Source organism: Ziziphus jujuba, chromosome 8, assembly GCF_031755915.1.
Source record: "Ziziphus jujuba cultivar Dongzao chromosome 8, ASM3175591v1".
NCBI lineage: Eukaryota > Viridiplantae > Streptophyta > Magnoliopsida > Rosales > Rhamnaceae > Ziziphus > Ziziphus jujuba.
Genome location: NC_083386.1, coordinates 22,821,384 through 22,847,008, shown reverse-complemented (window position 1 = coordinate 22,847,008; position 25,625 = coordinate 22,821,384). Strand labels below are relative to the sequence as shown.

The following is a 25,625-nucleotide window of genomic DNA, read 5'->3' as shown; positions in this document are numbered from 1 at the left end:
CTTAAAGAGAATTATAGAAATGTGATAGTTGCAAATACTCCTGAATCCTGCCCTGCAATTGCATATGATATTTTGTTATTGAATGTTGAATATAAGAAAGTGAATAGTTCTTCCCTCTGTTTTCTCTCTACTAAATGTACATGGGAAGATTGTCTTGACTTGCAAGTCACCTTTAGCTAAAGCAATAGCCAAGACAATTGCCAATATGTTCAACAACGTTTACCACTACTAGTAAGTGTATCTGAATGTATTAAAGGTTAATATTTAGAAGATTAGCACCTGGGATCTTAATTATTACGAGCCACGGCCATGGGTATGATGGAGCTCCTAAAAAGTAGTCTCTAAATTTGTGGCTGCTTCTGGATATGGCTGAATAAACAAGAAACTTCTCTCTCTTGCTTCTGCAATACCAATGACATAAGACACTGATTCTACAAGGAAAGTAGAAGCAGCTACTAGGAAAGGAATATGTTATGTCTAACAGAAATACAAAATTTTCCCGAGAATTATATAGAAAAAGCACCTGCAAACTATGAGAACATCTTCTTCAATCTTTCCAATTCCTGCACAGCTTGTCAGTGGATTTCATAACAGAGACTTTTGTATTCAAACCTTGCTAATACAATATATTTTCTGCAGCACATAGTCTATCAATTGCAGAAACTTCTTTGGATTCCCACGTCCAAAATTGCAACACGGGTGACCTTCTCTTTGTTCCAAAGATCGGGAACCAACTACTTCGAAAAGTTGTGCTACTTGATATTATGTTTATATATATATAATATATTATTACTATTAAGGGCTCGACTTTCAAATATATATAGATATGGCTATTCCACCAACATTTTCGTTTAAATATATAAATGTAAAATTATCTATAATCACCATCTAATTATTACTATTACCATCATAACAAAATTACAATTCAGGATCTAAAAAATAAAAAAAAAATAAAAAGAAAGAGAAAAGGAAAACCATACACACAAATACAAACACACATAAAACATGAACATACCAAAAAATAAATTACAACTCCTAAAACATAGCATCATGAAGTCTTTAGTACAATCCTATCAAGGAACGCACAAAAGGCCATATTCCAAGGCACGTTAAAGATCAAAGAAGCCAGTACACCCGAAAAGCCGAAAGCAAATCCAAGTCCCACGCTCAAATACAAGTAATTTTCTTTTTGCAAACTATCTTCATGAAGTTGTATAACTCCACTTGAAATTGCTGGATAAATCTCCTTAGGAGTATTTGCAACCATCACATTTCTATAATTCTCTTTAGGGGAGCCAAAGATTTCAATAACTTAAGAGGCTAGCGAATGAAGTAACTTTGTATGATTATCACTGGCAAGCTTTCTGGCAGGATCAAGATGCATGTACAGGTACTAGTGCCTTTATGATGTCTTCCTCCATATATTTTTGGATTACTTTTGAAATATATGGGGGATGGATTTGAATATAAGAGAAACTTATATTGCGCTATAATTAAATCTGCCATCAACTTATACAATATGTTGGACTATTGTGCTTGCAATTCAAGAACATCTTGCAAGAACTGGTGGCTTTTATACTGGGGTTAAACCATGTAGTTTGTGCTTCTCTTGTGGGATTTTGAAGTATAAAGAATGAGTATGCTGTATTTACAATCCTCTGCTTGCCACAGTTAGAACAGCTTGGAAGAAACTTTGTCTTGTTCCGAAATGCTATCGGCTGTGTCATTATACAATATGTTGGACTATTGTGCTTGCAGTTCAAGATCATCTTGCAAGAACTTGTGGCTTTTATACTAGGGTTAAACCATGTAGTTTGTGCTTCTGTTGTGGGATTTTGAAGCATAAAGAATGAGTATGTTGTATTTACAATCTTCTGCTTACCACAGTTAGAACAGCTTGGAAGAAACTTTGTCTTGTTCCAAAATGCTATCAGCTGTGTCATTATTATAGATGAATATTGATTCATTCAACGGCTAATTTGTAAAAGAATTTGATTTTTTATTTTGGAAAGACAGACAATTTGTTTTTTTGACATTCATATTGAGCCACCGTTTTCACCTGTATATTTTCACCGGTGCAAAATACTGGACAAAATTTAGCAAGTTTCAGGTTAACTTGTCTTTTACCAAAATTCTTTTGTAGTTATCTAAACTTCCTAGTCCAATTAAAAACAACGAATAATTACTCGTATGTATGAAACCATACTTGGTTTTGAACAATTAAGCTCCTTAATGATTTTTGTAACCGACATAAAGCATAATATTGAAACAGATTAGCAGAACAAGTGCAAGTGAACTTCACTTGAAAAGCAATATATAGGTAGTTGGATGACATGTAAAAGAGCATCCAAGCAGATAATATATTAAATAGGCTGCTCATAACTTCACTGGCAAAATAAAAGGGGAGGGAAAGATGAGCTTTTCAGCTTCAAAGCATGGGTTTTCCGAATCCTATCTGTCTGTAAGTTCTTTCTACACAAGGAAAATATCAAAAACAAAATAAAAGCAACAAACATAGAGAAAGAAAGGTTTTAGAAAGAAGCATGGTTTCCATTGCAATCTCTGTTTCACTGCAAAAACTGAGCACCTCAAATAATCTTGTTACCATGAAAAAACAGCCCCAATCCATTGTTGTTCGGTTTTTGAGGACAAAGCAGGCAACCCATGTAGTAAATTTGGACTTTGAAAGCCAAACAAGTTTTGAAACAGCCGAACAACATGTCTGCCATACACATTGATAGACATGATGAAGCCGCAGAGAATAGATCTAAGCCGGCTTCAGATGCAGAATCGACCGGTGCGAAACTCACAGACAAGCGGTGGAAGAATGGTACTTGGATCTAAATATGTTCGTTAAGAATGGAAAGATGGACTGGGATAGCTTCATTGTTGCCGGTTCTCTTTCTGTATTGTCATTCTTTTTCTCCTTATTAGCCATTTTTGCTCTCCTCTTGGCATCTGTATTGGCATAGGAAGGTTAAAGTTTGACAATTTCAAGAACAAACAATGACCCACTTATGATTTTATATATTCTGTTGGTGTGTGTGTACGTGTATATATATATTGCCAAGGCAAGAAGAAGAAAGTTTCTTGAAGTACATCCAGAAGCATCCACAAATGAAGAACCTATAGTGTTTAGGAGCTCCATAATACCATGGTGGGCATGATTGTTGAGGTCCTATCTCCCAGAGGCTGAGCCGCTTAATGGTTTTCCTTTCAAAACTCTCGACCTCTTTAACAATTAATTTTACGCTAAGATTAGATGCAGCAACAGATTATATATGTATTCTATCACTATGAATGTGCAGGTCGAGCTGCAATGGTGGGGTTTTTCGTGCCGTATATTATACAGATGCTTTGACAAGGCTTGATGTTGTTGGACAGACTGGTAATTTCATATGCAAAGCAGGGCTGTTTGTGACTGTCACAGGTGTAATTGTGTTTAAGAAAACCCAAGATTTTGATAACCTTAAAAAGCTAGCAGATGAAGCTACTTTGTATGATAAACAAGGGCAATCTTCATGGCACATTATTTATATCTAAATTATATTAATTCTTTCAAAAATTGTAAATAGGAAAATTTAAAACATAAATAAAAAAATGAATTACACTTTGCACCCTATGCATTGTTTTTCACTTTCTCTCTTAAACTTAAAAAACTCTCATATTACACTCTATACTACTATTTTTTATCACTTTGCTATAATTGTTAACACCATCCAAAATATAAATGAAATAGGCCTCATGTGTAAATCACATGCCTTATAATACAAGGGTATTTTGGGGAAAAAAAATTAGGGACAAAAAATGAATAAAATCATAAACTAACTGAAACTCATAATATCTATTCTATATTTTAGTCAAAACACACTATATTTTATTTGTTTAGTAGCTCTTGTACAATCATACCCTTTATATAAAGTCATATGACTTGCATATAAGTATATTCCATATTTCGGATGTTGTTAACTTTAATTGTATGAAGATGATAAAAAATTATGATAGTTTAAAATGCACTAAAAGAGTTTATAAGTTGGAGAAGTAAATGTGTGAAAAAATGCGTATATTTTAGGGATGGAAAGTATTACTTAATCATAGATAAAAATATGGGAGCATGACTCCTTTAAGAAAAACTTATATATAATGATTATGCCATATTATCGGTGGTATGATCATTCATCATGTACAATTTAAACCAAAAAATGTATAACTTTGTGTAACACAAAGAATGTGAGTCACAAATGAGCTTATAAGATAAGTCTTTTAAGTATTTTATTGTGAATAATTTATTACAACACATGATTTCTATAACAGTTTAATGCAACTTTTTCTCCCTGCTTTGGCAAAATTCTGCCCGTAAAGACTGTTGTTGACCTGGCAAATGGTTGGTTATACAATAACATTCAATCTAACAACTATATGTTGATGACTTTTGAAAAGGAAAAGACCTTTTTTTTTTTTTTTTTTTTTTTTTTTTTTTTTAATGAAAAATGTTATATCAAGTATTTCTGACTAAGGCGAAACGATAGAACATTACGTTAGGCGGAAATGAATTACTTTTTCCTCCGGTTTCCACCAAAGAAAGTAATAGGCAATACCAATTACTAACAATGATTTAAAAAAAAAAAAAAATAGATATAGCTATTGATTAACTATTTCTATATCAAATTAGCCAACTGATCATCACTTCAACGCTAACTTTGAAAAGTCAATACTAGAACCAATAATGTACAAGTGTGTCATAAATTCAAACTTCATTCAAATTCTGCTTGTAATTGCGGATACAAGAATTGTGCATACATTTAATTTAATAGAGGGTCAAGTTTACAATATTCACTTTGCTAATATGACAAGTTTGAAATTGTTATACGCATCTGGAAACTCGTTAGCTTTGAAAACTATTCCCTGTTGGCTTCCTCCTTTCCTACTTTATTCTTTGCATTTGTTAGATTCTTGGATTCAGAGACGAACTGTTTTATCTGATTTATGAATATCCAATATAAGCATTTTTCTTACTTGGTTTAAGACTTTTTCTACGTACAATTACATTATCCAAATCTTTCTCACAATCAACTCTACAGAGACTTTCCAATTATGATATCTCGTAATCACTCAACCTTCAACGTTCGAATTGAGTTCAAACCAATTCAATGGCTCTTTACCACCTATTTCCTCCATTAGTGTATCTCTCTTAGATCTTTCCAATAATTTATTTTCTGGATCTATCTCTCGTTTCTTGTTTCATTAGTGTATCTGTTGTGGAAAGCAGCAAGAACAAGAAATAAAAACAATGAAATACACACACACAGTTTAACGAGGTTCGGCCAAAACTTATTGCCTACGTCCTCGTGCTCAGGTTCTGAGCTTCTGCTATTATTAATAAAATGAGGTAAAACAAGAGCTTAACAGGTTCTTCAATGGTGGCTCACTCAGAACAACACCCAACCCAACCCGTAAGCCCACATACACCCTCACTCAATCTGTCTAAACCAATTTCACAAAGAAATTGTTCTTGCACCTACAGATTATATTGATGAGTTTGTACAAAACACACAAAGAACTCAACTCTCTCTCAAAATCACCAAGGACAGACTCAACCCTTAGCTCTGCAATCTGTAAAACCAGAAGTAAGTGAAAAAGGACGAAGACCGTTATTTATATCCAGCATTGTTGTTGCTGATGTGGCAATCCAAATGATGTGGACCAATGATACTTAGCCCTCCATATAACCACCATAACTAATTCACATGCCTGCACGTGATTCTGTTATCCAAGTAAAACCACCATTGAGCCAATACGGCTTAAATCTTTAAACCAGATGCAAAACGCTGTCGTTCTTCTTCTCAAAACGATATAACTGTATTATATTCAAAACGGCATCGTTTCTTACTTCCTTTATGCACAAGCTTAAACAGATGCATATCAGTTCTCAAAACTCCTCAACTCTTAGAGGATTATTTCTTTACAGTATCTATTTGGTGGTCTTACATATAGAAAAAGACAATAACTTTGTTGGGATTATTCCAGGCTCCGTGGGATATTTATCTAATCTTCTTTCGTTGCATTTGCGCAATAGCAATCTATCCGGAGAGCTGCCTTCTTCTGTAAGGAATTCCACATTGTTTTTAAATATTGGTCTCAGTGCAAATAAATTTTAACGAAAGCTTCCACTTTGGCTGGGGACAAGTTTTTCAAACTTGTCTGTTCTTAATCTTGGTTCAAATAACTTTCATGGTGATATTTCTCCTGAACGTTGCAATCTTAAATACCTTCGGATATTTGTCCTTTCACTTAACAAGCTCCCAGTAGAAGTACCAAGATGCTTTAGCAATTTCACTGCCATGGCCATCTTGGAAAATTCAAGTGACCCGATTGCTTATATGTTGGCTCATGGTGATTGGAAATTCCTAGAGAATGCCCTGCTGATGTCAAAAGGACGGCAGTTTGAATATAGCACCCTACTTAATTTGGTTGTAAGCTTGAACGTCTCAGACAACAATTTTCTTGGAAAGATACCAGAGGAACTAACCAGCCTCGTTTGATTGCAATCGTTGAACTTGTCGATGAATCATTTGGTTGGTCAGATTCCTTCAAAGATTGGTGTAATTGGATTGTTGGAATCTCTCGATTTGTCAAGAAGCCAACTCTCTGGTCAACGACCTCCAAGCATTGCCAGTTTCTCATTTTTGAGTCACTTGCAGGAAAGTCGGTAATATTAAGGGTGGAGGGGCCGGAAGTTAAATTATTGTTCATGAAAAATTAGTATTTATAATCAAACTATTTTAAAAAATAAAATAAACATACTATTATAAAACATACACATTTATTTCATATACATGTGTATTTTTTTAAAAGAAATGAAACAGGCATAAATTAAATTACTTAATTTTATTTAATGTAAATAAAAAATGTTGGAAGAGAAAGGGACCATGAAAACTATATAGAATTCAAAGTTGTTAACAACGAAGTGCAAAGAATAAAGTATTTTATTTGTCAATTCGATGGTAAAACACTCATTTTTGAATACTCTATAAAAATTATTTAGTTTAGGAAAAGAGATTATAACTTACATAATTAGTCATCTATATTTAAATAACAAACCAATTTATATTTTTTATACAATTAATTTATTATTTCAATTGTTTTAATGATAATCGATAGATAAATACATACTCTACATAGTAATATTTAATTAATAAATAAAGCTAATAAAATATAGGGAACCAAAATAAGTAAAATACGAAAATAAATGTAAAAATTGAATTTGCCATACAATAACGTAACCGGACGCATTCCTACCGGCACCCAGCTTCAAAGCTTTGTCCCGTCCAGCTTCATTGGCAATCGAATTTGTGGACCTCCACTTGCACCAAACTGCTCAGAAAGCTGTGCAATGCCACCTGGAGTTGAAGAAGACAGAGAAGGTAATTTACTAGGACAGAGTGGCTTCCATTTGAGCTTGGGGCAAGGATTTGCGATCTGCTTTTGGACTTCCTCCGTTCGTTGCTCTTCAACCTGCCCTGGAGCATTGTCTTTCATCGGCTCTTGGATATCACTGTTCTTAAACTTTATAGCATTATTGTCGAATAATTTTAGCGAAGTAGCAATCATAATTTTTCTTGTCTTTTAAGTAGAATTAATGTTAAACTTTGTAGCATTATTATTGAAGTTTTGAGCACTTTGCTTTTTGTTGTTGTTGTTGTTGTTGTCCACCCGTTCACCAAAAATGGTATTACACACAGTCGGCAGCTTTTTTTGCATTCAACTCCTAATATCCACCATGATTTTCGGATATATATATATATATATATATATGAACAATCTCTACAAACTATCAATTGCAAATGAATATTAGTTTGCCAAATTGAAAGAAATGTTTTCCAGAAATTGAAGCTACATTGTATTATAAGCAATGGCATGGTTCCTGGCAGGATCAAGATGCAGGTCAAGCTGGCACTTCAGAGGAAACGTGTCTAAAAATTTCGTTTGATTTTTTTGGGTCTAGTTCCTCTGCTGTTAGAATATGTTGAGTATACACAGCAGTAAATGGATTTACAATTACACATGTATAAAATTGGGATCCCGTCCTAATTTTTATTGATATGCAGAAAACATTCCCACCTCTTTGTGGAAAATTGTGCAGATGTGGCAAATGTAAAAAGCGTGGTTCAATTAATATATAAATTGAGACACATGCTAGCGAATGAAGCAATTTTGTGTGCTTATCGTTGGCAAGCTTTCTGGCAGGTTCAAGATGTAGGTACTACTGACTTTATGATGTCTTCCTCCTTATATTGTTGGAATATTTTTGAAATATATGATGGATGGGTTTGAATATAAGAGAAACTTATGGGGGGCTATAATTAAATTGGCCATCAGCTTAGTAGCTTATCTGTTTGGACCAAATTATTTGCTCTATAGCACCAAGGGTTGTGTCTGGATGGAAAGGTACTTGTTTTCCTTGCTCAACCTCTGGTTCAAATTACATCTAAGGTGCTCAGTATTTCGAAACCGGTATATACTATTTGCATTTTCAAGAAGATGCGCAAGACACATGATTGTAATCTCTCAGAATGGGTGGCTTTTACATTGAGGTAAAACCATGTAGCTAGTGCTTCTCTTAGGGGGGTTTTGGGAAGCATAAAGAATGTGCATATTGTATTTACAATCTTCTGCTTACTCTATACGTTAGAACAGCTTGGAAGTATATCTTCTTCAAAAATGCTATCTGCAGTTAGACGAATGTCTTTTCATTTGGGGATTGATTTTGTAAAAAGGTTTGATTTCTTATGCAGTGTTTTTGGGGAAAGATAACATAATTTGTTTTCCTCGATTTTCAGAGTACTACACCGTTTTTCACTTTAATTAATGGACTTGTACAAGTTTACTAGAGCAAAGTGGAGAAAATTTATTAAGGTTTCAAGGTTATTTTGGCATTTACCTAAATTCCTTTATGATTATTAAAACTTTCTTCTCCAAATAAAAACAAGCAATAATCACTGTTACATGTGAAACTATACTTGGTTTGCACAATCAAGCTCCTTATTAATGAGTTTCGTTAACCGGCATAAAGCATAATATTGAAACAGATTAACTGAACCAATGGAAGTGAATCTCAAAATGCAATACACAGTTGGATGACTTGTAAACGTAGAATGGATAAAATAGGCTGCCCATAACTTCACTGACAGAAGAACAGGGGAGGGAAAGATAAGCTTTTCAGCTTCAAAGCATGGGTTTGGTACACCCTAATACCTTATCTGCCTGTTTGTGACTGTGATTGGTATAATTGTGTTTACGAGAAGCCAAGAATTTGATAACCTTAAAAGCTAGCAGCTGAAGCTACTTTGGATGCTGAACAATGGCCATCTTCATGCAAGGATCAAGATTCGGATACTGGCTACTCTAACAAAACAGGACACAAAAATTTAGTTGGTCTTCCATGTATTAGGATGTGGCGAATTCCTCCACTAACTGTTGGAATATTTTGGATATACATATTATACGATGGATTTTTATTTTGTTTGTTTTTATTTTTATTTTTTATTTTTGCAAGGATATGGTGGATTGTTTTGAAGGATACAAGGATATGAGAGAATTTTATATTAGACTAGAATTAGAGTGGCCCATCGGGCTGATTAATAGAAATAGAACCTCACGCCGAGGAGATATCAATAGTAATTGGGCTGAATGTTGCAAAACCAATGGATTTTGTGTATAGCACTCAAAAATCGATAAACACCACTATTTTTCCAATATATATATAGATATATATATATATATATATATATATATATATTCAAATTTTGAAAGTTTTCCCAATTTATTTATTCAGTTATTCCAATTTTATTTTCTTAAACAGTCAACCACAAATTTGGGGGGCATGGCCACATTCGAAAGGAAAACATAAATAACATGGTATTAACACATCTATATCACAGGTGTAACGAGATTTATCATCATTTATATGTAAATGGTAAAAATACTTTCAAAAATTGTATATAAGAAAATTTAAAACATAAATAAAAAGATTGGTTAAACTTTGCAACAAAACTCTGCATTGTTTTTCACTCTCTCTCAAACTTTAAAAAGTCTCATATTGCAGATACTTTAAATTTTTTATTTTTTTATCACTTTGCTATAATTAATTGTTAAGTATATATGAAATATACCCTATATGCAAGTCACTTGCCTTATAATAAAATGTATTTAAAAAAAATAAATAGGGATAGGAATAGACAAAAAAAAGAAAAAAAAAAGATTATTAAAAACACACTATGTTTAGTAGTTCTTGCACAAAAGTACCTTTTATCTAAAGCTATATGACTTACAGATAGGTACTTTCCATTTATTTTCAATTTTTTTGGCTGTTGTTAACATTATACCAAATGCACGATGAAAGTTTATAAAGTTCGAGAGTAAAATGAAAACCAGTGCATATGATAAAGATGTAAAGTATACTTAATCAAAAATAAAAATTTGACGGCACAACCCCTTACCTGAAGAAAAACTTGTATATAATAGTTATGCCATGTTACTTGTGTAATGATCATTCATTATTATGCAACATAAACTAAAAAATTTATAACTTTTAAAAAATGTGAGTTATAAGTGAGCCTTATAAAATAATTCTGCCATTAACTTGCCAAACGGTTGATTATGCAATAACATTTAATCAATTGTTTCTTTAGTTGTGAATGACTATTGGTAATTTTTGAAAACGAAAAGAATTCCCCCCCCCCCCCCCCCCTCCTCCCCCCCAAAAAAAAAAAAAAAAAAAAAAAACTAAACTTGTAGAAATAAAGTTAAAAGCGTTGGGTGTGGAGGTGGCCCATTTTTCTCTCTTTTTTTTTTTTTTTTTTTCTCCAAGAAAAATGTTATGACAAGTATTTCTGATTGAAGGCTATTACCGAAAAGAAGTATTTCTGATTGAAGTCAAGATGATAAAAGATTAGGTTAGGTGGAAATGAATTACATTTTCCTCCATGCGTGTTTTGTCACAACAAAGAAACTAATACTTTACACAATAGCAATGACTATCAATTATTTGTTTATTTATTTATTTATTTTAAAATCAGATATTGTTATGGATTATTAATCAACTGATAACTTCAACGCTAACTTAGCAAAGTCAATACTACAACCAATAATCGTGGCCATGGGCTACCTACCAAGGAAAGGCAAGTTGTTTTTAATATTCCATTTCAAAAAAAAAAAAAAAAAAAAAAAAAAAAAAGGACATGCACCTAATTTTTTCTAAGATGGTTAATTTATTTGGTAATTAGTCGTGCATATTAGTCTATTACTTGCCTAAGATTGTCTTTGTTTGTTATTTAGGAACAGTCAGTGGTGCTTTATTCATAATTTTAAAACAAATTTCGAGCTTATTAGTTAAATTGCCATCCCCATGCTAACTCCATAGAAGCTGCACCGGTACCTTTGGTACCAAATTTAGTAGATTTTTTACCCAAAGATCAGCTTGGAATTACCGGTGCAACAAATAATGAAGTTTAAAGGAAAATTTTTAAGTCTGTCTTGGAAATATTCTAAAATAAGTTCTTGTGGGATGTATGGAATAATCAATCTTTGAAATTGATTTAATTTCAAACCAGCTTATTTTTATTCCATTTCTCCTTCTCTTAAGGGATAACGCTGCATCTGTGAAGGCCAAGTTCATAATAGAAGCAGCTAACCATCCAACTGATCCAGAAGCAGATGAGGTATTATTTGCAATTTCATCTGTTTTGGACTTGTATATAAAAGATATTTTGATTCTGAGCTGGATGACTTTTTATTGCTGCAGATTCTTTCCCAGAAAGGAGTTGTAATACTTCCTGATTTATATATATATATATATATATATATATGCAAATGCTGGTGGTATGGCAGTCAGCTATTTTGAGTGGGTTCAGATAACTGGGCCAGAACTTCGTTATATAATAAATTGTAAAACGGCCAAATCTTCAAAAGTTAAAAAAAAAAAAAAGTTTCTGATTAATTCTATATAGACAAACTAATCTGTTTGTCAAACATGACTTGCATGCTAATTTGCAGTTTGTTATTGTGTTGCAATTGAGTTTTAGGTGTTAGCCTAACACATTTTAATTTTCGATCCAGTTTTCAGAACATTCAAGGTTTTATGTGGGATGAGGAAAAGGTGAATGCAGAGCTTCAGAGGTGCATGACCAGAGCATTCCATAACATCAAAAACATGAGCAAGACACATGATTGTAATCTCAGAATGGGTGCCTTTACGTTGGGTGTAAACCGGGTACCTCGTGCCACACTTTTAAGGGGTTGGGAAGCTTGAAGATGTTCTATCAGCAATGTTGCATTTCTTATCTCCTGCTTGTTGTGAGATATATGCCTGGTGTTAGCCCCACAATTGCACAGCTTGAAGAAATTCTAGCTCAGAAATTATATCAATTGTGTCATTTTAAGACAAATGTCAATTCATTTTGGGGTCAATTTCCGTGAAAGAATTTGATTTCATATAAGCAATTATTTCTGGAAAGATAAAGAATAATTCTTATTTGACTCTCACATTTAGACAACAGTTCCTCATACTATAATGCACTTATTCATTATACATTATCTTTAACAGTTTCTACAAGATTAATGAGACTTCCTAATCTTACTAAAAACGACAAATAATTATTGATATAATAAAACAAACTATAATTGCTTCGCACAAGCTCTTTAGTAATTAATTGTTATGAAATCGAAAATCAACTTTCGAAAGCAAAGATTAACTGGACTAGTGCAAGTGAACTTGAAAAACTTACAAAGGGAGTGGGATGACATGTAAAGGTACATGCTAGTAGAGAATGGATAAAATGGCTCATCTATCTGTAAGGAAAAAACATAAAAAGGGAATAAAGAGAACAAAGACAGAGAGTGGTTTAAGATCAAAGGAAATAATGATTTATTTTTAAACAAGTTCAGTAAACTGTGCCCTAATGATACGCCTAAACAGGGGACCTACCCTGTCCCTCGCCATAAGAGTTCATAGACGAAAGTTTATAAACCTTTTTTTTTTTTTTTTCCTTTCTTTTTTTGGAATAATGTATGTCCTCCTCCATCATTCATGTAGTTTGGTTTTCTTTGATGGAGAAGCATATTAGAAAACTGGAATTTTTACACGAAATACCATCCTATTTCATAGAACTTGTCAATGACAGTGATCCAAATTCCCGGAATTGATTACTGAAGAAAATGTTCTACACAAAATTTCCAGACCAAGCTTATTAGTGGAAACGGCTGAAGCTTTGTAAACTTGTGGATGGGTTCCAGTTTTAGCCATTCACTCCCATCTAAAAAATGAAGGAAAGTCTATCCTCGCTCAATTAATGAGGAAAATTATCATTGACCATAACATTAATTGCAGTGACTTGGAAAGCCGTAGTCTTTACTTTTTAGATGGAGATGTTAATGGAATCCCATTAGTTGAGTTTTGTACTTTCTAGCATTATCAAGTGCTTAGGGAAGAAAAAACATTATAACAAATTTTCTAGAGAAGAAGCTCCGTGGAAATTTAGCAGAGAATATCATAATGGCGGAAGTGGCGGTGGTGATAAAAGGGAGGGAAGTTGAATACAGCAGTATGCTTAATCTTGTAAAAAGCATGGATCTCTCAAGCAACAGTCTTTATGGGGAGATCCCCGTGGAGCTAACCAGCCTTAAATTGCAAACACTAAATTTGTCAAACAATCATTTGGTTGGAGAAATTCCATCAAATATTGGTGACATGAGATGGCTAGAATCTTTGGATCTGTCGAAAAACCAACTATCTGGCCCAATACCTCGAAGCTTCTCCAATTTAACTTTTCTAAGTTACTTGAATCTGTCTTACAACAGTTTCACAGGGGCATTCCGTGGAATTCTCAGCTTCCAACCTTCAATGAGTCAAGCTGAGAAGACCAGCATCTGGGATCTTAATTCTTACCAGCCACGGCCATGGCTATGAGGGAGCTCCTAAAAAGTAGTCTCTAAATTTGTTGCTGCTTCTGGTTATGGCTTAAGAAACAAGAAATTTTCTCTGTCTTGCTTCTGCAATACCAACAGATATAAGACACTGATTCTACAAGGAAAGTAAAAGCAGCTACTAAGAAAGAAAATGTATTGTCCAACAGAAAAACAAAATTTTCTCGTGAGAATTATATAGAAAAAGCACCTGCAAACAGTGAGACCATCTTCTTCAATCTTTCCAATTTTAACCAACATATTCAGATCGCTATCTCTCATTCCTACACAGCTTGCCAGTGAATTTTGTAACAGACACTTTTGTATTCAAACCTTTCTAATACCATATATTTTCTGCAACATATAGTCTGTCGATTGCAGAAGCATCTTCGGATTTCCACATCCAAAATTACAACATGGGTGACCTGCTATTTGATATTATGCTTATACATATGATATATTATTACTATTAAGGGATCAACTTTCCAATATATATAAATATGGTTCATCCAACAACGTTTTTCATTTAAATATATAAAAGTTAAATTATTTATAATCACCATCTAATTAATACTATTGCCATAAGAACAAAATTACAATTCAGGAATTAAAAAAAAAAAATGAAAGAAAAAAGGAAAACCATACACACAAACACAAACACGCATAAAACATTAACATACCAAAGCATAAATTACAAAAACTCCTAACACATTGCACCATAGATTCTTACTACAATCTAGCACCATAAAGTCTTAGTACAATCCTATCTAGGAACGCACAAAAGGCCATATTCCAAGGCACATTAAAGAGCAAAGAAGCCAGTACACCCCAAAAGCCGAAAGCAAATCCAAGTCCCAAGCTCAAATACAAGTAATTTTCTTCTTGTAAACTATCTTCATCATCACCTTGTTTATCTCCATGTGGAATTGCTGGATCACTTACTGAGCAATTTTGTTGAAGGGGAGGTCCGCAAAGTTGATTACCAATAAAGCTGGACTCATTGAAGCTTTGAAGCTGAGTACTTGTCGGAATCGACCCTGTGAAATTGTTGTAAGAGAGATTCAAGTAACTTAGAAATGTTAAACTCGAGATGCTTAGAGGTATAGTGCCAGATAGTTGGTTTTTTGACAGATCCAAAGATTCTAGCCATCTCATGTTACCAATCTTTGATGGAACTTTTCCTACCAAATGATTGTTTGACAAATTTAGTGTTTGCAATTGAAGGCTAGTTAGCTCCACGGGGATCTCTCCAGAAAGATTGTTGCTTGAAAGATCCATGCTTTTTACAAATTTAAGCACACTGCTGTATTCAACTTCCCTCCCTTTTGTCACCACCGTGACTTCCGCCATTAAGCCATATATATCGCCAAAAGATAGGATAGTCAAAGAGGGGTAATCTGAATTGTGCAAGGTGGTCATAGCACTCAAATTATAAAAACATCTTGGTATTGTTCCTGAGCAATTATTATGTGAAAGATCCAGTATTTGAAGGCCTACAAGGGAGCAGAGTTCCAAAGGAATTTCACCATGAAATTTATTGGAACGAAGGTTAATAGCCACCAACCATCGCAAACTTATCCATATAGACTTAGGTATCTTTCCAATAAATTTATTTTCACTTAGGTCAAGAACCCCCAAGTTTCTACACTTTCGCAGGGACAAAGGAAATTCACCATGCAGATTATTATTGCGCAATTGCAACCAAAAAAGGTTAGTCAGATATCCCATAGAGCTAGGAATAACCCCAGACAAATTGTTGTTTTGAAGATTTAAAATCTCCAAGTGTTTCCATTTCATCCAACATTTTGGAATTTTTCCAAAGAGCAGATTGTTTCCCAGGTCAACATATCCTGACCTCAAAAAGTTATTCTTGTTACAGAAAAAGTGAAAGACTGATCCAGAAAATAAATTATTGGAAAAATCCACCATTTGTATTTTCGAAGAGACAAGTGGCAACAACCCATTGAATTGGTTAAAACTGAGATCAATTGTTGACCAAGATTGATTTGTACAGGGAAAAACCCCATGAAACTTATTGTGAGAAAGGTTCAGATAATATAGGTGACAAGAAAAGTTACAAAACCAAGAGGGAATGTTACCTGAAATTCCAGTATTGGATATTTGTAACTCCAACAAATTTTCTTGCTGCTGAATCCAATGGGGTAATTGTTGGCCCAAATGCCAATCATTCAGATTCAAGTTTTCAAGTTGAAAAGGAGGGAGCCAGTATGGACTTGTCTTCATTGTCAACGAGTTTTTATGCGCACAAAACTCCTTTAGTCTTGTAAGATTAATAAAGTGAACTTTAGAAACCACACCTTCTAACGAATTATGCGATATATCCAGCCATTCAAGATTTACGAGTTGACCAATATTTTCAAGAAGACTTCCATTTAACCGATTGTTGGAAACATAAAATTTCTGTAAGCTCGACAGTTTTCCTAATGAGTCTGTGAGTTGACCTGAGAGTTGGTTGTAGCTCAAATCTAACTTTTTCAAAGCAACAATATTGCACCTGCGAAATCTTCTGAAAATTTCCGATACCGCTCCGCTGAGAGTGTTATTGTAAAGTATAAGTTCCCTCAACTTGCAAAGGCTTCCCAATGAGTTTGGCAACTTCCCTTCAAGATGACTATTTGACAACCGAAGAGTGTTAAGGGATGACAAGTTTCCAATCGCACTTGGAATATTACCCTTCAAATCTGTAGAAGAAAGATCAAGGTACTCCAGATGTTTAAAACCACACATCCATGGTGGGAAGGTAGAATTGAAAGGATTTCCACTCATGTCAAGAATTTTGAGATGAGTCAAATTGGTAAGACCAGATGGAATAGGTCCTTTGAAATCATCATATCGTAGATTAAGGGATTCTAGATTGGTGAGACTGAATAGCCACATGGGCATCAAAGGGCCTAAGTCGTAGTTGTAGGAAAGATCAAGGGTAACAAGTAATGATGTCGAGTTTATCACAGATAGAGGAGAAAAATGATGTTGGAGTTGACAATGAGACAGGTGTAACTCTTCCAAAGAAGGGAGCATGTTTATCACCTGAAACCAATCATGCACTTTGCTGAGAATGATCCCTGTCATCTCCAGGTACTGCAGCGAAGAAAGGCTAGAAATCCATTGAAGGTTCTCAACCTTCAAATCATTTCCATAATAATTTTCAAAATTCAGATAGCAGAGACTTGAGAGATTTCCTAGCTGATGAGGGATTATTCCTCCAAATCCAGAAAAAGAGAGGTTAAGATATATTAGACTTTGAATGGAACCAATGAAGCTAGGAATTGGAATCCCTTTAAAATTGTTTCTACTTAGGTCCAAGTGTTTGAGATGCTTTAATTCTAATAAAGATGGATTTATATTACCACCCAACCCATATTTCAAAACAACATGATACTCGTAATAGGAATTAAAGTTGAGAGAACTAACATGGATCTCATGGACATGACCGGTTGAGTTATCGCAAGCAACAGCGGTCCAGCTGCAACAATCTCCATTGCCAACCCAATTGGAAAGGCTGTTCATGGGATCTTTGAGATCTTCCTTAAATCTCAATAGAGCTTGCCTCTCACTCTCTTTGCAAATCTTGTCAGTGCTTGCAATGCAAAAACTTGTAGCGCTAATGGTAGCAATTGTGATAAACAGAAAAACAAGGATGGTGGAATTCTCCATGAAGTTTAGTAAGGAAAGAAATCCAATTTGTATATATGATCAGAGTATAAGTTACCATGAATTTATAGTGACGTCTCAATCTAAAATTAAGCTCAACTAATGGGATTCCATTCATATCTCCATCTAAAAGTAAAGACTATTTCCCATTCAATGCAATAAATGTTATGGTCAATGCCAATGTTCCTCCATCACCGAGAGATGACAGATTTTGCTTCAGCCATCTACTGCCACGACGCTTCTTCCGTAGAAAATTTGTGACAATGGTTTTTCTTCAATAATCACTTGATTTGGACTCCTCTCTAGTCCAAAGGAGTATTTGGTACGCAGGACACTTGGGATGACCAACATTTGCAAATCTTACACACCTAATCAGGGTGTATCTAGTCCATGACCTACCCAGTTTACACCCAACGTAAAGGCACCTGTTTTGAGATAACAATCATGTGTCTTGCACATGTTCTTGATGTTATGGAATGCTCTGGTCATGTACCTTTGAAGCTTTGCATTCACTTTCTCCTCATCCCCATACAACCTTGAATGTTCTGAAAATTGAATCGAAATTGCATTGTGTTAGGCTAACATCTAAAACTAAATTGCAACACAATAACAAACTGCAAATTAGCATGCAAGCCATGTTTGACAAGCAGATTCATATGTCTAGATAGAATCAATCAGATTTTATTTTATTTTTTTAAATTTTGATGATTGGCCTTATTACAATTTATTATGTAACAAAGTTCTTCTGGTCCTATTTACTTGAGCCCACCCAAAATAGCTAACTGTCACACCACCAACATTTGCAAATACATCAGGAGATACTACAACTCCTTTCTTGGAAAGACTCTGCAGCAATAAAAAGTCATCCAGCTCAGAATCAAATATTTTTTTATGTACTAGTCCAAAACAGATAAAATTGCAAATAATACCTCATCTGCTTCTGGATCAGTTGGATGGTTTGCTGCTTCTATTATGAATTTGGTCTTCACAGACGCAGCGTTATCCCTTAATGGAAGGAAGAAATGGAATAAAAATAAGCTGGTTTGAAATTAAATCAATTCAAAGACTGATTATTCTATACATTCCACAAGAACTTATTTTAGAAGATTTCCAAGACCGACTTAAAAATTTTAATTTGAGTTTCTTCTTTAAACTTCATTATTTGTTGCAGCGGTAATTCCAAGCTCATTTTTGGGTTAAAAAATCTACTAAATTTGGTACCAAAGGTGTAACTTCTATGCAGTTAGCGTGGGGATGGTAATTTAACCAATAAGCTCGAAATATGTTTTAAAATTATGATTAAAGCACCACTGACTGTTCCTAAATAACAAACAATGACAATCTTAGGCAAGTAATGGACTAACATGCATGACTAATTACCAAAAAGAACTTGCCTTTCCATGGCAGGTAGTACATGGGCCCGATTACAAGCTGAATTTTGAATGAAGTTTGAATTTCTACACACTTGTACATTATTGGTTGTAGTGTTGACCTTGCAAAGTTAGCGTTGAAGTTTTCAGTTGGTTAATTTGATATCTTAATGGTTAATCCATAAATATATCTAATTTTAAAATAAATAAATAATTGTTAGTCATTGCTATTGTATAAAGTATTAGTTTCTTTGTTGGATGACAACACACGCATGGAGGAAAATCTAATTCATTTCCACCTAACCTAGTCTTTTATCATTTTGACTTCAATCAGAAATACTTTTTTTCGGTAATAGCCTTCAATGAGAAAAACTTGTTATAACATTTTTCTTGAAAAAAAAAAAAGAAGGTAAAATGCCCCACCTCCAAACCAAACACTTTGACATTATTTTAGTTTTAATTTCTACAAGTTTAGGGGAAAAATGTTCTTTTCGTTTTCAAAAATTACCAGTAGTCATTCACAACTAAAGAAACAATTGATTTACCAAAACTAAAGAAACAATTGATTGAATGTTATTGCGTAACCAACCATTTGGCAAGTTAATGGCAGAATTATTTTATAGGGTCCACTTGTAACTCACATTTTTGACGTTAGCGTGTACAAAGTTATAAACTTTTTTATTTATGTTGCACACTAATGAATGATCATTACATAAATAGTATGGCAGAGCTATTATATGCAGGTTTTTCTTAAGGTAAGGGGTTGTGCCCTCAAATTTTAATTTTTGATTTACTTTATATTTTTAAAATACGCATTGTTTTTCATTTTGCTCTTAAACTTTAAATACTCTTATAGTTCATTTAGTATAATGTTAACAACATTCCAAAAACAAAAATAAATAGAATATATCTATCTGTAAGTCATATAACTTTAGATAAAAGGTACTTTTGTACAAGTATTACTAAACATATAATATAGTGTGTTTTTAGTATACAACTTTATTCTTCTTTTTTTTCTTTTTTATTCCTATCCCTAATTTTTCTTTTTTTCAAAATACATTTCATTATAAGGCAAGTGACTTGTATATAGTGTATATTTCATATATATTTAACAATTAATTATAGCAAAGTGATAAAAAGAAATTAGTAGTTTTGAATATCTGCATTATGAGACTTTTTAAAATTTGAGAGATAAGGTGGAAAACAGTGCTTAGTTTAGGGTTGCAAAGTTTAATTAATCTTTTTATCTATGTTTTGGATTTTCTTATATATAATTTTTTGAAAGTATTAACACAATTTACATATAAATACTGATCAATGTTGTCATACTTGTGATATAGATGTGTTAATACCATGTTATTTATGCTTTCTTTTAGAATGGTGGCCATGCCCCCCAAATCTGTGCTTGACTGTTTATGAAAATAAAATTGAAATAACTAAATAAATAAATTGGGAAAACTTTCAAAATTTGAATATATATATATATATATATATATCTACGTATATATTGGAAAAATAGAGGTGTATATAGATTTTGTGCGCTGCACAAAACATTCAGCCCAATTACTATTGACGTCTATTCGGCCTGAGGTTCTAGTTCTACTTGTCAGCTCGATGGGCCAATCTAATTATTGTCTAATTTAAGTTTCTGTCATATGCTTATATCCTTCAAACCAATCCACCATATCCTCCCAAAAATTAAAAAAAATAAAAACAAATAAAATAAATATCCGCCTATCATATAATATCTATATCCAAAATATTCCAACAATTATTGGAGGAATTCACCACATCCTAATGCATGGAAGACCAACTAAATTTCGTGTTCTGTTTGGTTAAAGTAGCCGGTGTCTGAATCTTGATCCTTGCATGATACAAAGTAGCTTCAGCTGCTAGCTTTTTAAGGTTATCAAATTCTTCGCTTCTCTTAAACACAATTATACCAACCACAGTTACAAATAGGCAGATAGGGTATTAGGGTGTAGCAAACCCATGCTTTGAAGCTGAAAAGCTTATCTTTCCCTCCCCTGTTCTTTTGTCAGTGAAGTTATGGGCAGCCTCTTTTATCTATTATCTGTTTACATGTCATCCAACTATGTATTGCCTTTTGAGTTTCACTTCCATCGGTTCGGTTAATCTGTTTCAATATTATACTTTATGTAGGTTAACGAAACTCATTAATAAGGAGCTTGATTGTGCAAACCAAGTATGGTTTCGTATATATCAGTGATTATTGCTTGTTTTTATTTGGATTAGAAAGTTTTAATCATCATGAAGAAATTTAGTTAAATGGCAAATTAACCTGGAAAACTTAAAAAAATTTCTCCACTTCGCTCTAGTAAACTTGTACAAGTCCATTAATTAAAGTGAAAAAAGGTGTCTTACTCTGAAAGTCGAGGAAAACAAATTATGTTATCTTTTCCAAAAACACTGCATAAGAAATCAAATTTTTTTTTACAAAATCAATCCCCAAATGAAACGACATTCGTCTATAATTTTGAAACTGCAGAAAAGCATTTTGAAGAAGATATACATCCAAGTTGTTCTAACGTATAGAGTAAGCAGAGGATTGTAAATACAACATGCTCATTCTTTATTCTTCCCAAACCGCTTAAGAGAAGCACTAACTACATGGCTTTACTCCCAGTGTAAAAGCCACCCATTCTGAGAGATTACAATCATTTGTCTTGCACATGTACCTGAAAATACAAGCAGTATATACCTGTTTTGAAATACTGAGCACCTTAGATGCAACTTGAACCAGAGATTGAGCTAGGAAAACAACTACCTTTCCCATCGGACCACAACCCTTGGCGGTATAGAGCAAATAATTTGATCCAAACAGATAAGCTATTAAGCTGACGGCCAATTTAATTATAGCCCCACGTAAGTTTCTCTTATATTCAACTCCATCCATCATATATTTCCATAATATTCCAACAATATAAGGAGGAAGACATCATAAACGCAGTAGTAACTACATCCTGAAACTGCCTGAAAGCTTGCCAATGATAATCATACAAAATTGCCTCATTCACTAGCAATATGTTATTAACTGAATCACTAGCAATACATCTGCACAATTTTGCACACGGAGGTGGGAATGATTTCTGCATATCAATAAAAATGAGGACTGGATCCCAATGTTATACATATGTAATTGTAAATCCAACTACTGCTGTGTATAATCAACATATTCTAATAGCAGAGGAACTAGATCCAACAAAAGCCAAACTAAATTTTGAGACTTGTTTTCCCTGAAGTGACCTGCATCGTGATCCTGACACGAACCTTGCCATTCCTTATCATACAATGAAGCTTCAATTTCCGGTAAATATTTCTTCCAATTTGGTAAACTAATATTCATTTGTAATTAATAGTATGTAGAGATTGTCCATATATATATATATATATATATATAACACAGAATATTAGGAGTTAAATGAAAACAAAGTTACTGACAGTGTGTAATACCATTTATTGGTGAACTAATGGAAATATCAAATATATACAAAAAATGAGGAAAGAAAAACACAACAACAACAACAACAAAGTGCTCAACAATAATGCTACTTAAAACACAGAAAAATAATGATTGCTACTTGGCTAAAAGTATTCAACAATAATGCTATAAAGCTTAAGAATAGCAATATCCAAGAGGCGATGACAAAAAGTAGTCTTCAATAATAATGCTACTTTGCATGTTCTTGAAAATGCAAGTAGTGTATACCTGTTTTGAAATATTGAGCACATTAGAGGTATTTTACACCAGAGATTGAGCAGAGAAAACGAGTACCTTGCCCACCAGACCACTACCCTTTGTGTTACAGAGCAAATAATTTGGTCCAAATAGATAAGCTATTAAGCCGATGGCCAATTTAGTGATAACCCCACATAGGTTTCTCTTATATTTAAACCCCTCCATCATATAGTTCCAAAATATTTTAAAAATATATTGAGGAAGACATCAGAAAGGCCGTGGTACCTGCATCTTGATCGTGCCAGAAAGCATGCCAACGCTTAGCATACAAAGTAGCTTCATTCGCTAAAGAGAACTATAGAAATGTGACGGTTGCAAAGACTCTTGAGTCATGCCCTCCCTCTGTTTTCTCTCTACCGAATGTACATGAGAAGATTTGTCTTGACTGGCAAGTCACCTTTAACTAAAGTAATAGCCAATACATTTGCTAAACTGTTCAACAACATTTACAACTGCTAATAAGTGTCTCTGAATGTGTTAAAAGTTTTGGATTCTATCATTGAGAAGAAGATCAACATCTGGGATCTTAATTCTTACCAACCATGGCCAGGGGTATGCAGCTCCTTAAAAGTAGAGTCTCCGAATTCGTGGCTGCTTCTAGATACAGTTGTGTTTTTTACAACTTTCTCTATCCTGCTTCTGCAATACCAAAAGAAATAAGACACTGATTCTTCAAGGAGAGCAAAAGCAGCTACTAAGAAAGAAAATGTTAAAGTCTAACAGAAATACAATTCTTTCTCTTTGGAGCTATATAAAAAAATCACCTGCAACTACGAGACCATATCCTTCTATCTTTCCAATTTTAATCAGCATACTCAGATCACTATGTCTTGTTCCTCCACAGCTTGTCAGTGAACTTCTTGTATTCAAACCTTGCTAATACAATATATTTTCTGCAGCATATAGTCTATCAATTGCGAAAACTTCTTTGGATTTCCACATACAAAATTACAACATGGGTGGCCTGCTCTTCATTCCAAAGATGGGGAACCAACTGCTTCGAAAAGTTGTGCTATTTGATATATGTTTACATATATATATATACATATATATACACAATATTACACTAATAAGGGATTGACTTTCCGATATATATTACTATAAATATGGTTCTTCCAACAACATTATATTTCAAATACATAAAAGACAAATTATTTATAATCACCATCTAATTATTAATATTGCCGTAAGAACAAAAATTTACGGAACAAAAATATAATTCAGGAGTTAAAAAAGAAAAAGAAAAAAGAAAAAAAAAACCACACACAAACACAAAAACATATAAAACATGAATTTACCAAACATAAATTACGAGAACTCCTAAAGTATAGTACCATAAAGGTTAGTACAATCCTATCTAGGAATCAACAAAAGGAAATATTTCAAAGGACGTTAAAGAGCAAAGAAGCCAAAAGCTGAAAGCAAATCCAAGACCCAAGCTCAAATACAGGTAATTTTCTGTTCGTAAACTATCTTCATCATGACATTGTTCATCTCCATGAGGAATGGCCTGATCACTTACCAAGCAATTTTGTTGAAGGGGAGGTCCACAAAGTTGATACCAATAAAGCTGGACTTATTGAAGCTTTGAAGCTGAGTACTTGTCGGAATGGGTCCTTTGAAATTGTTGTAAGACAGATTCAAGTAACTTAGAAAAGTTACACTAGAGATGCTTGGAGGTATTTTGCCAGATAGTTGGTTTTTCGACACATCCAAAGATTCTAGCCATCTCATATCACTAATCTTTGACGGAAATTTTCCAACCAAATGATTGTTTGACAAATTCATTATTTGTAATTGAAGGCTAGTTAGCTCCACAGGTATCTCCCCACAAAGATTGTTGCTTTAAAGATCCATGCCTTTTACAAAACTAAGCACACTACCGTATTCAACTTCCCTCCCTTTTGTCACCCTTGCAACTTCCGCCATTAAGTTATATTCGTCAAATGAAGATTCAAAAGTCAAAGAAGGGTAATCTAAATTCTGCATGGTGGCCATAGCACTCAAATTAGAAACATCTTGGTACTGTTCCAGAGAAATTATTATGTGAAAGATCCGGTATTTGAAGATCTACAAGAGAGCAAAGTTCCAAAGGGATGTCACACTTAAATTTATTTGAATGAAGATTAAGAAGCACGAACCTTGGAAAACTTATCCATACCAACTTGGGTATCTTTCCCATTAACTTATTTCCACTAATGTCAAGAACACTCAAGTCTCTACACTTTTGTAGGGACAAAGGAAATTCACCATGCAAATTATTATTCCGCAATTGCAACTAGAAAAGGTTATTCAAATATCCATAGAGCTTGGGATATCCCCAAACAAATTGTTGCTTTGAAGATTTAACATGGCCGAGTATTTCCATTTCATCCAACAGTTTGGCATTTTTTCCAAAGAGAAGATTGCTCCCTAGGTTAAAATATGTCGCATGTGGTTCAATCAGCAAGTTCTCACAGAAAAAGTGAAAGATGTTGAAAGGAAATTTTGAAGTTTGGAGGTAAAACTTGAAAACAGAGGATTTAGAGAAAGAGACTACTTGTTTTATTTCTCACTTCTTGCTTTTTTGCATCATCCAAACTCAAAGACATTACCCTTATTTATACTAGTGGCACCTCCTAAACCATTGGCTAGAATTTTGCCAATTCTAATCTAGTGGATACAAATGACTCTCTAGAATTTACTACATAATTACAAACCTCTCCACACATCTAAACAACTCTATGGATTACTCTAGAATAAGCTTCTAGATGAGACTTCTCTTGAACATACTAGGCTCTTATTTAGACAAAATGTTTCTAGAAGTTAGGCTTTACTTGATCAACTAAGGCCCAAATACTAATAACCCAAAATCAAGTTTA

At 33.7% G+C, this 25,625-nt stretch overlaps 1 protein-coding gene and 1 pseudogene across 1 annotated transcript; one reads left to right on the top strand and one right to left on the bottom strand.

Moving 5' to 3' along the window:
- Positions 1-2,543: 2,543 nt before the first annotated feature.
- Positions 2,544-12,310, top strand: LOC125421578 (light-harvesting complex-like protein 3 isotype 1, chloroplastic; annotated as a pseudogene).
- A 2,304-nt stretch (positions 12,311-14,614) lies between these two features.
- LOC125422052 (receptor-like protein EIX1) lies at positions 14,615-17,704 on the bottom strand. Its single transcript, XM_060819468.1, has one exon. It carries the CDS (start codon positions 17,635-17,637, stop codon positions 14,692-14,694), a length of 2,946 nt encoding a protein of 981 aa, XP_060675451.1. The 5' UTR covers positions 17,638-17,704; the 3' UTR covers positions 14,615-14,691.
- Positions 17,705-25,625: the final 7,921 nt, after the last annotated feature.